Below are 11,148 nucleotides of genomic sequence, written 5' to 3'. Positions count from 1 at the left end.
GCCTCATGAACTCGAATTATCAATGTTAAGTTCTGCTCTTCATGCGAGGCAATCTCGTCCTTCAATTTATGATTGGACGGCTAAGATAGTCATGCTATTAGATAATTCAGTTCTGAGGATATCACGGCTGCAGGCAGAGAAATGGGTGATCCTCATGGCCCCTTCCTTCAGTTCAGAACAGATAGCGTTAGGTTCTTTGGGATTCAGTTTGGTTTGAGTTTGTTTCCTTGTCATTCAAGCTGAATAAAGGTAAGCAGTTTTCTTTTGGGGGGATATAACAAGAAAATTTGTGCAAGCTCTATCTCCTCCTCACGGCTCCCTTTGAGCACGATTGCAACCTCAGATCAATCCCCTACCTCAGTGGCCAACAAGTGGCATACATACTCAACCAAACAGGGGTAAGCCAACAAGCACTAGATTCTCTGTAGTTCTATTCTGAACCCAACAACGTAAGCAACATACAAGTGGTTTGTTTTGACAGAAAAAAAGAAAGTGCTTAAAGGGTGACACATTATACACACTAGAGAAGTGAACTGCAGACATTCTGCGTGTAACTTCCCAGATCGCAAGATTACGGTCGTCGAATTGGCCTGAACAACTTTGTCCTCAACTAGATACATGCATGGTGCGTGTTCAAGTCGCTACCGCGATGAACTTGACGTTGGAGGCCAGGGTCCAAGAGATGGCAACTGCAGAACAGAGGAATCGCCTGGTATGCCTCTACTACTTGATATAACTTTGAACCACTGGCTCTCAGGGTCGCAGGTTGGATCTTCGGTCAGGCACTTGCATTCATCTGTGGTGATGACGCCGTCAGGACCGGCTTCCAAGCACACTCTGGTCCCATTCTTAGTGAGTTCGGCCGAAACATGCATTCCTGAATCAGAAATTAGCTGCCACTTTGAACAGGATTTGCTGCAGCCAGCCCCAAGCTTTGCAGTATCACCCACAGACTTGGCTTCAAGGCATTGCCCGGTGTGCTTCAGCACAAGCTCATACGCGGAGGTGTAGTTCCAAGCGTTCGATTCATCGCACGGACCCAGCTTAAGCACATTCGCAGATTCCACCAACACGCAGAGCCCGGTTAGAGGATGAAATATTACCTTGTATGGTTTGTGACTGCTGGGTAGACCAGGACCTGCAGTATATATGAGTATCCAAATAAATTCTTCCACTATCAAAGTGTCGGCATTATATTTTGCGTGGATTTTAGTTTTTCTTGCATACTTGGCTACTACATATATCATCATCGAAGTGCATCCCTAGCAGTTACAATTTACAATCACTTTTGAAAGTCAATAAATGCATACTGGTAAATTATCCTAAATGAATACCCATGAAAGGCTTATGTGTTGGTTCAGCAAATGAATGGTTAGGCAAATATGTGCAACAGATAGCACAAAATTTGTGTCTGACAACGTCGCTAGGTAGTAATACAGAGATAGGTAAAGTTCAAACCTTGAAATGGAGATTGCAGGGAATTGATCCTTTCAATGAAGCTGGGGTTCCTAGCTGTATACCAATCCCATGTTAGCAAACCATATGTTTCATCGTAAGCTAGAATACCCTCCCTGATATAGTAACTCCCTTCGAGAGCCCAAACAGCCCAATCCAGATCCATTTCAGCTGCTACACTTAAGAAGCACGTAAGATAACGATTGTCAGCAATATGCGTGCCAGACATGTCAAACCCAATCTCAGAGAAAAATAACGGCCATCCTTGTTGAAGAAGAAAGAGTCCTTTAGTCCTTATGGACTCAACAGCCACTCCACAAGCATCATTTTGGTTCCAATTTTCCCAATCAGTTCCATCTGAGAAACCATACCAATGCTGCTCGAAGACTAACTTTCCAGTAAATGACAACTTAACTTGCTTTGGGGACAAGAAGGAGAGACTGTTGTCAAAATCCAGGCCCGACAAAATAACAAGGACATTAGGGTTTGCTGCATGCACAGCTTCAGCACCCTGTTGCATATACCTAAAGAATGTAATATAAGTTTTCAATATCATCAGTTACATAGAAAAGCCTTCTCAATAGCATGACTCATGAGGGCCTTTGCTCAGTAACATACCTGTACCACAAACTAACATTTTGGTAGGGGCCACGAAGCTCATTACGCAAGCTCATGCCGACAACATTCTTTGTGTCCCTAAACATTGTTGCCATTGCACTGAGGCCCTTCAACCATTCTTCAGGGTCGAAGTATTTGTCTCCAAAGAAGCCATTACCGTCAGTTCTGCTACAGCACCATCCTGGAGTAGTCATTTGGTTATCAAGTATGACCATAATGCTGTTGCTGGCCAAAGCTGATACCACTTCCTATTAAGTTTGACCCATATCAGAAGGATGATCATAATCATAATTCATTTACCCCTTGATAGACAAAAATAAAAATACTGTTTTCACTTCATGTTTAGCCTGGTAGTAGGTGTGTCACAAGAAAAACATATAGGTTGGGTAACTACATTATTTGACTATTTGTTCTATATTACCATGTCAGCTAACTAGATACCTCCCCGAGAGACCCTCATGCCCAACTAGATAGCTGGTATGGAAAAAGAACCAGCTCACCTAATCCATTCGTTTGATGTGACATGTATCCCCATCATCCAAACAAATCCTACAAGCAATATTTGTGCTCACTAGAGCATTGTGACTTGCAAGGCACCCTCATATTGGACCATCAATTTGGTGACTAGTAGGTATGCCTCTGTTCAACCTAAACAGTGGCGAATAAAAGGGAAGACAATCTTTTAAGCAAGAGCGATGGCATTTCCTGAAATAGCAAAAAATGATAACTTATTTCTATATTGGCATTTATCCCTCATCTTGCATCAGATGGTGTCCTTGATAAAGAGAAAAGAAGGATACCCTGAGGTTCTTTGGCGAGCCTTGTGAGTTCTGATGAATTATTTGCCATCAGAATTCCTCTAATATGCAATGTTTGGACTTCTGAAGCAAGTTTTACTTATTCAAAACAGTGCTAATTTCAGCTGGTTAGCTACAGACAAATTGATCCATGGCATACACTTTTTTCGACAATATAATTTCTCTTATTTATTCCCCGGAACAGTTATTTACTTTATGTCTATATATAATTGACATACGGTGTTGTGAAGTTCAGTTCACTGCTAACCTGGCACTCTAGCAGCAACAAATATATTCAAGATTCTCATTTTTGTTTCTTTAAAGAACCTGTAGGTTGCATTAAAGACATGTTCAGTTTTGGCATAACTTAACCTTCCAATTCGCAACACTAGCAACACTTGCCAATTCTTTGGTGGTAGTAGTAAGATATATGTAAGCATCCATTTCAGAATATTATTCTTTGACTACTGCTTCTTGCACTTTGAATACTAGCTAAATGGTTTGATTAATACCGACATCAAGTCCAAACCAGAACAACGCAGGAATCCGAATAAACAAATGCAATCATGGCTTCTCAGGGGATAACCTCGGTTATTTAAAGCGCTGACAGCAACCACCTACCCGGAACACATCGATGAGGGGCAGGTCCAGGAGGTCTGGGTTGTTGACACGCACGCCGGCGGCGGACTCCCGCAGGCCGAGGCGCTCCAGCGACCACCGCAGCGGCAGCGACGAGAGCGTGGCGTTGGTGGCGAGGTAGGTCGGCCAGGTGAGCCTCACGCAGTTGAACCCCATCGCCGCGACGCGCGCCGCGATGTCCCCCACGCCGCGCCGGGACAGGCCCTCCGCGGCGACGGGCTCCAGGTGCGACGCCCAGTTCGCGCAGACCAGCTTCACGCGCCGCCCGTCCGCGCCCACCACCCACCGCGACGCCGTAGAGAGCGGTAGCGCCGGGAGCGAGACCGAGGCGGCGCGTGCGGACGCTAGGAGGACGAGGAGGAGGCCGAGGAGCAGTGGAGTTGGAGAGGAAGAAGCCATGGTAATTACTGGGACTGGGACTGGGAGAGCAGAGAGGCGGATCTGGAGTTTAAATGGGGCATGACATGTGGGACCACGACGTGTGGGGACCATGCGTCAGCTGCTCGGATAAGCAAAGAAAGGCAAGCGGCGGTTGGCCTGGTGCGCTTAAGCGGTTAAGCTCGAGCGAGCTCGAATGGCCACCGCCGTCGTCGTCTCGGCGGCGGCTCTCCCCGCCGCGCCGTCGCCGGTGCGTTATACACCCCGCCGAGCGGCGCTGCGCGACGTGCCTCAGCTCCACGCGGCTCTGCTCAAGTCCGGTGAGCTCACCACTTCGCCAGAGTCCTTCCACTCCTTCCTCGAGGCTACCACGCTCCCGTCGCCGGCCACCACCGCGGCCCACCTCGCCTACGCGATCCGCCTGCTCCGCCTAGGCCCCCACCCGCCCCTCTCCGCGCGGTCCTACAACATCCTTATCCGTGCCCTCTTCCGCGCGGGCCACCCGGAGGATGCCCTCCACCTGTTCGTCGAAATGCTCGATGCTGCCATTGCTGCCAACGTCTGCCCCGACCAGCACACCATTGCCAACACCGTAAAGTCCTGCGCCAGGATATATGCCTTGGCTACAGGGCGCAGCGTTCAGGCGTACGCTGTCAAGCTTGGGTTCATGGCCGATCAGTTTGTGCTGAACAGCTTGATACATATGTATGCGAGCTGTGGGGATATCATGGCGGCAAAGGTACTGTTCAACGCAGTCGAGGAAAAGGGTGTCGTTACATGGAATGCGATGATAGCGGGCTACTTCAAGAATGGAGACTGGAAGGAGGTAGTGGACATGTTTAAGGGTATGCTTGAGGTTCAGGCACCGTTTGATGAGGTCACATTGGTGAGTGTTGCCACAGCATGCGGAAAAATAGGTGATTCTAAGCTCGGCGAGCGGATTGGAGTTTATGCAGAGGAGAAGGGGATGGTGAGGAACAGAAACTTGGCAACTGCGCTGGTTGACATGAATGCCAAGTGTGGAGAACTTGATAAGGCGCGGAGATTGTTTGACAGGATGCACTCCCGGGATGTGGTTGCTTGGAGCGCGATGATCTCTGGCTACACTCAAGCCGACCGATGTCGAGAGGCACTTGCTATTTTTAATGAGATGCAGGCTACCGAGGTGAACCCGAATGATATAACCATGGTCAGTGTGCTCTCTGCCTGTGCTGTCCTGGGTGCACTTGAGACGGGCAAGTGGGTGCATTCATACATAAGGAGAAAGGCCTTGCCCCTTACAGTTGTTCTTGGCACTGCGCTGGTGGACTTCTATGCAAAGTGCGGATGCATTGAAGATGCAGTCAAGGCATTTGAGTCGATGCCTGTGAGGAATTCTTGGACGTGGACAGCCTTGATAAAGGGCATGGCAAGCAACGGAAGAGGTAGAGAAGCGCTGGAGCTCTTCTCATCCATGCGGAAGGCCAACATTGAGCCTACAGATGTCACATTCATTGGTGTTCTCCTAGCTTGCAGCCACAGCTGCTTAGTTGAGGAGGGTCGCCGGCATTTTGATAGTATGACCCAGGATTATGGCATCCATCCAAGGATTGAGCACTATGGCTGTATGGTTGATCTGTTGGGACGGGCAGGTTTGATTGATGAGGCGCACCAGTTTATCAGGAATATGCCAATTGTGCCAAATGCAGTTGTCTGGAGGGCACTGCTTTCTGCTTGCACAGTTCACAAAAATGTTGAAATCGGAGAAGAAGCGCTGAAGCAGATCACCCCACTAGATCCCAATCACAGTGGTAACTACATACTTCTATCGAACACCTACGCGTCAGTGGGACAATGGAAAGACGCAGCTATGATTCGGAAGGAAATGAATGAGAGAGGGATCAAGAAAATTCCTGGGTGCAGTCTCATTGAGCTGGATGGGACAATCTTCGAGTTCTTTGCTGAAGACAGCGACCACCCCCAGTCGAGGGAGATATATGAGAAAGTGGATGAGATGATTGAAAACATCAAGATGGCTGGGTACGTCCCAAATACCGCTGACGCAAGGCTAGATGTTGATGAATCTGAGAAGCAAGTGTCCGTTTCACATCACAGCGAGAAGCTGGCCATTGCGTTTGGCCTGATGAAGTCGCGCCCTGGCGCAACCATTCGGCTGTCGAAGAATTTGAGAGTGTGTGTGGACTGCCACTCCGCCACGAAGTTGATCTCGAAAGTGTACAACAGGGAGATTGTTGTCAGAGACAGGAACAGGTTTCATCATTTCAAAGATGGTTTGTGCTCCTGCAATGATTACTGGTGAGTATAAATTCTCTGCGCGTCAAGGTTTTTCTCTTACATAAGTTTATATGTACACCGGGGTCACCTGAGCCAGAGAGGCTGTACAGCACTTTGTAAGTAATCTGTAAGTACGACAATGCCGTTCACTCTCAAACAGGAGCTCAAGTTATTAGGTATTAAGATCAAGAGCAAATTATCTGCAGAGTTTCAGGCTTGGTTAGCTCAGACATTCTAATAACCTGATGATTCAGTTCCCAAAAACCAGAGTTGGTTAATCTGTTTTCCCTTTTCTGGATAGGATCTTTGTAGTTTTCTTCTTTTTCTCCTTACCTCATGTAACATACCACTATTAATGAAAATTTACGTAACATACCACTATTAATGAAAATTTACCGTAGAACTATTGTCCTACGGTGTGCGCTTCAAAAAACTGTTAGAGAAGATTCCTAGCCTGCCAGAATAGAAGTTGGTTCTGCAGCTTCAAGAACGAGAACTGAGTGTGTACAGGCTGCACATTGCTGTGCATTGCATGAATACCAAAACGAGGAATAAACCTGTTGCATTTTACTTAACTTGTAAAGAAACTGTGGTGTGCTTACATAAAATTTCAAATGCGGAGCAGCACAGTTTCCTTTCATTGTTTTGGCCACAACGACGGCATTTGCTGGGTTCAACCTACGGCTGCTTCTGGTGAGTTGGTGTTGTTGTTGTTGTCAACAAAGCTGACGCGTGGATGCGCACATGTCTAATTTGTTTAGCCTTATTATAATCTTTGTTGTAATATCGGCTGTTGATATAACCACTTATCTGTACATCGGGTGAGTGAGAAATCTCCATATCCGACAGAAGCAGTACCTTTCAAGTGTCATCCGGGCGGCAAGTACACCAAGTTGTAAGCAGCGAAATTGCGGAGGAGCATTCGGCGACGACGCTCATTGGAATCTTGCCCATCAAATCGTTTTGGGATTCTCACGCACTATAATAGCCCCAATTGTATTTATGTCCTTATAACTAGTATTTATCTTTCCCTGTTCAACATAGCAGACGTAAAGTACACGTGTTTCTGTTCCCCGCACATTAAGGTTTCTGTCTGCTACACTGTTCCAACTCCACTGGCATAAGTTCCATTCATGTCATTTAACATTGCTGGTGCACTTTCAATACGTGAACAGAAAAAGTGCTCTCTTTTTACCACTTACACTCCAAAATTTTGATTGTTACTACAAGTCCGGTCATGTGATATAATATAAATAATTTGACGGTTAATAAGGCGCTCGGATTCTTTGTACGGGCAAAGACTTTCTTGTCCAACCTATCAATACATTATGTCTAGGCCACTAGGCAGAAGCATGCATGGCTAGTAATAGCTTGAACACAAATGTAAAGGAAAACCTCCTGGGGTAAAGACCACAGATAAGAAAGTTAGTATTTGTTATATTTTTCTATTCCATTGAACACACCGGTAGCTAATTCGAGCGACAAACTAACAAGTTATGAGATAAATCTCGCTTCATTTAGAAACTTAAGCCACGTTCATCTTTCTCTTCTTGCACGCGATGCTATTATGAGTAAAATGATTTACGAGGAATTATAGCCAAAAAATGACTATTTTGTTTTTGTGCGCATCATCTATTTTGTGCACATTATGTAACCTCCTATCATTTTTTTCGGCACTAATCAACGGGAGGAGGAACAATGGCCGGGCGAAGAGAATCAAAGGGGCGAGAGCAATGACAATGATGAGTACAGTTTATGTAATTAACACTATGAAGATAAAGCATCAGTGGCTCAATACTCTTCGTAGTCCAATAAATGTCCAACGGTGTGTTGTACTTACAGCAGGACTTTTGGTCCTAATTTATTGTCGCCAAATAGATGCGTACTATATCACTCTACGTTGGAGTGTATTCAACAACAGCAATTCATTTCATCCAATTATATGCACGAATCTTTAGACAGCAGTGCAACGACGGAGATTTTAACGAGGGTAGTCGCCGAGTGCTCTTAGTTCGCGTCCGAGTAAGCAGCCGCTTTAGACAAACAACGTTACAGCGGCGGCCTCAATCCGCACCACCACGCCCCCGCGACAACAGTTTGCCATGGCGTCGCTCCAAGCTCCCGAGCTCTTGGCATGTCTCCTCGTCGTCGTCGCCACCCTCCTCCTCCTCCTCAAGCAACTGCTCGCGCCGAGCAAGAGACGCTCCGCCTCGGCCTCGGCCTCACCCTCCCTCCCGCGCCCGAGGGGCCTGCCCCTCATCGGCAACCTCCACCAGCTCGGCGCGCTCCCGCACGACTCCCTCGCCGCGCTCGCCGTCAAGCACGACGCGCCTCTCATGCTGCTCCGCCTCGGCTCCGTGCCGACGCTCGTCGTCTCCTCCGCCGACGCGGCACGCGCCGCGTTCCAGCACAACGACCGCGCCATGTCCGGCCGCCCGGCGCTCTACGCGGCCGCCAGGTTCTCCTACGGCCTGCAGAACATCTCCTTCGCGCCGTCGGAAGGCGCCTTCTGGCGCGCCGCGCGCCGCGCGTGCCTGTCCGAGCTCCTCGGCGCCCCGCGGGTGCGCGGGTTCCGCGAGGCCAGGGAGGGCGAGGCCGCCGCGCTCGTCGCCGCCGTGGCCGACGCGTCCGGCGCCGGCGGTGCCGTGGACCTGAGCGGGCTTCTCCTCGCCGCGAGCAACAAGATCGTGCGACGTGTCGCCTTCGGCGGCGACGACGGCGGCGAAGGTGGCGCGGAGGCGAGTGCTGTCCTCAAGGAGACGCAGAGGCTTCTTGGTGCTTTCTGGGTCGCCGACTACGTGCCGTGGCTCGGGTGGCTGGACGCGCCGCGTGGCCTGCGGGGGCGTCTGGAGCGGAACTTCCACCAGCTCGACGCGTTCTACGAGAGCGTGATCGACAGTCACCTCAAACGGCGAGCATCCTCCTCCGCCGACGAGGAGGAGGACTTGGTCGACGTGCTCCTCCGCCTGCACGCCGACCCGGCTCACCGGAGCACGTTCAGCAGTCGCGACCAGATCAAAGGCATCCTCACGGTACATACTCGTGCACTTGAATAAGAACAAATACACACGCACACAAGCATTTCGTTGAAAATTCTGGCTTTTACGTATCTTTGAAGGACATGTTCATTGCCGGGACCGACACGTCGGCGGCGACGGTGGAATGGACGATGACGGAGCTGGTCAACCACCCGGGCATCCTCGCCAAGGCGCAGGACGAGGTGCGCAGCGTGGTCGGCGACAGCGGCATGGTCCGGGAGCCCGACCTCCCGGGGCTCAGCTACCTGAAGCTGGTCATCAAGGAGTCCATGAGGCTGCACCCGCCGGTGCCGCTCCTGGTGCCCCGGGAGACCACCGAGCCATGCACGATCCACGGCTGCGAGATACCGGCCGGGACGCGGGTGCTCGTCAACGTGAAGGCCATCGGCGCGCACGCCGGCGCGTGGGGCGCCGACGCGGCGCAGTTCGTCCCCGAGCGGCATGAGCGCGGCGGGGACCTCGGCGACTCCAAGCCGTGGCACGACAGCTTCGCGCTGGTGCCGTTCGGGATCGGGCGGAGGAGCTGCCCCGGCGTGCACTTCGCGACGGCCGTGGTGGAGCTGCTGCTGGCCAACCTGCTCTTCTCCTTTGACTGGAGCGCGCCGCTCGGCAAGCTGGACGCTGAGGAGGAGAACGGGTTGACCATGTACAGGAAGAACCCTCTCATGCTGTTCGCGAAACCACGGCGATGCGTGTAGTACGATGTTGTGATCTATGTGCAGCAAATAAGTGACTTTTGGTCAATTTATTCATTATCTTGAAACAGTCAACATTATCAGTTTTGCTGTTTTGAAATAGTAACAGATCCATCCGACCTAAACATTAAAGTACAAAAGAAACGATAACATTTTTTTTTGATCGGACATCTGCCAATGTCAACAGAGATATTTATAAGATGATTGAGCTGTATACGATTGCATTTGATAGTAACTTTGCGAGATTGAGAATGAGCGGCTGTGTTGTCTCTATGCAAGCGTCCAAACATATGTAGGAGCAACTCTAGCACGTCTTAGGGTCCTGATTGATGTAATGAAACCGATGATTTTAGCCGAAAAGGTCGTCCTAGCAGGGTTGCACACGTCGGAAGCGTCTATGACCGACGGTGTCGACCTTGATGTCGTCGGCCTGTTGATGATGAAGAGAAGTAGAAGTTGAAATTTGGAAAATAAATATGTAATCAATGACATGGGTCCAATATGTAATAAAACTATGAAGGTTGAGATATGGCGAATCGGATTTTGCACGTTGCATGTCCAGCCTCGAAAAGCATATGGAATGCGCTTCATATTAGGATCAATATATCGACAAGAGGAAGAGGGTGAATGAGAGAATCTATGGAATTCTTCGAAAACATAAAATACTCTAGGAAATAGAAGAATAAGGGAGTATGAAACAGTAATACAAAGGCAAATTAAAACAGGAAAATCAATACCGATAACTTAGCATGCGGCTCAAAACTCCCGTGGAAGGAGCATAAGAGTGCGGGCAAGTAAAATGGCTAATTGATAGAACAGATACTCAAGTCTAACAAACAAGCAAATGCACTTGAGAATTGCTAGACAGAGTACAAAGCTAAGCATCGAGATATGCGGCGGAATAGATAGACGCATGCAAAGTCTTGACAACAATCACGAAGAAAGATATAAGGGGGAAAGCTTTGAAGCACAGAGAAACTACTAAAAGTAAAGCAGTGCGAAGAAATAGAACTCATTTCCTCAGAGAAGACAACACAATGTGTTCACCCAGTTCAAGTTGGTGCCACAACTCTATGTCTGGTTGGAAAGGCAGAGCCACAACTCTAAGTACACGAAAGTTCTCGCCTTCTTCTCCCTGAGCTAAGTTCTTCGGAACCCTCCCAATAACTCGTGGTGGATCTTGATGTGATCTCCGGACTTTCACATACATGTTCTTCGACAGTCTGGATGCTCTTGAACTTGACTCATAGCCGT

The 11,148-nt window shown here is 49.0% G+C and overlaps 3 protein-coding genes across 3 annotated transcripts; 2 read left to right on the top strand and 1 right to left on the bottom strand.

The window, feature by feature from the left end:
* Positions 1-399: 399 nt before the first annotated feature.
* Positions 400-4,005, bottom strand: LOC125538727 (glycosyl hydrolase 5 family protein-like). Its single transcript, XM_048702003.1, has 4 exons — positions 3,492-4,005; positions 2,074-2,321; positions 1,459-1,979; positions 400-1,138 (listed from the first exon to the last, which is right to left on the bottom strand). Exons 1-4 carry the CDS (start codon positions 3,999-4,001, stop codon positions 642-644), a joined length of 1,776 nt encoding a protein of 591 aa, XP_048557960.1. The 5' UTR covers positions 4,002-4,005; the 3' UTR covers positions 400-641.
* Positions 3,950-6,534, top strand: LOC125538726 (pentatricopeptide repeat-containing protein At1g08070, chloroplastic-like). Its single transcript, XM_048702002.1, has one exon. The coding sequence runs from the start codon at positions 4,084-4,086 to the stop codon at positions 6,184-6,186; it is 2,103 nt and encodes a 700-aa protein (XP_048557959.1). The 5' UTR covers positions 3,950-4,083; the 3' UTR covers positions 6,187-6,534.
* Positions 6,535-8,065: 1,531 nt separating this feature from the next.
* Positions 8,066-10,021, top strand: LOC125533644 (cytochrome P450 71A9-like). The gene is made up of 2 exons (XM_048697021.1): positions 8,066-9,193; positions 9,280-10,021. The coding sequence occupies exons 1-2, from the start codon at positions 8,264-8,266 to the stop codon at positions 9,895-9,897; spliced, it is 1,548 nt and encodes a 515-aa protein (XP_048552978.1). The 5' UTR covers positions 8,066-8,263; the 3' UTR covers positions 9,898-10,021.
* Positions 10,022-11,148: the final 1,127 nt, after the last annotated feature.

The sequence above is a fragment of the Triticum urartu genome, chromosome 2, assembly GCF_003073215.2.
Source record: "Triticum urartu cultivar G1812 chromosome 2, Tu2.1, whole genome shotgun sequence".
NCBI classification, from domain to species: domain Eukaryota; kingdom Viridiplantae; phylum Streptophyta; class Magnoliopsida; order Poales; family Poaceae; genus Triticum; species Triticum urartu.
Note: the sequence above shows the minus strand (reverse complement) of the source record. Positions and strands in the feature narration are given on the sequence as shown.

Excerpts from the sequence above, each read along its gene's own strand:
- LOC125538727 (XM_048702003.1), bottom strand. The coding sequence starts at position 4,001 with ATGGTCCCCACACGTCGTGGTCCCACATGTCATGCCCCATTTAAACTC. Across the intron at positions 2,322-3,491 it reads CCCTCATCGATGTGTTCCGG|GAAGTGGTATCAGCTTTGGC; the intron begins GTAGGTGGTTGC and ends CAAACTTAATAG. Across the intron at positions 1,980-2,073 it reads AATGTTAGTTTGTGGTACAG|GTATATGCAACAGGGTGCTG; the intron begins GTATGTTACTGA and ends TACATTCTTTAG.
- LOC125538726 (XM_048702002.1), top strand. The coding sequence starts at position 4,084 with ATGGCCACCGCCGTCGTCGTCTCGGCGGCGGCTCTCCCCGCCGCGCCG.
- LOC125533644 (XM_048697021.1), top strand. The coding sequence starts at position 8,264 with ATGGCGTCGCTCCAAGCTCCCGAGCTCTTGGCATGTCTCCTCGTCGTC. Across the intron at positions 9,194-9,279 it reads AGATCAAAGGCATCCTCACG|GACATGTTCATTGCCGGGAC; the intron begins GTACATACTCGT and ends GTATCTTTGAAG.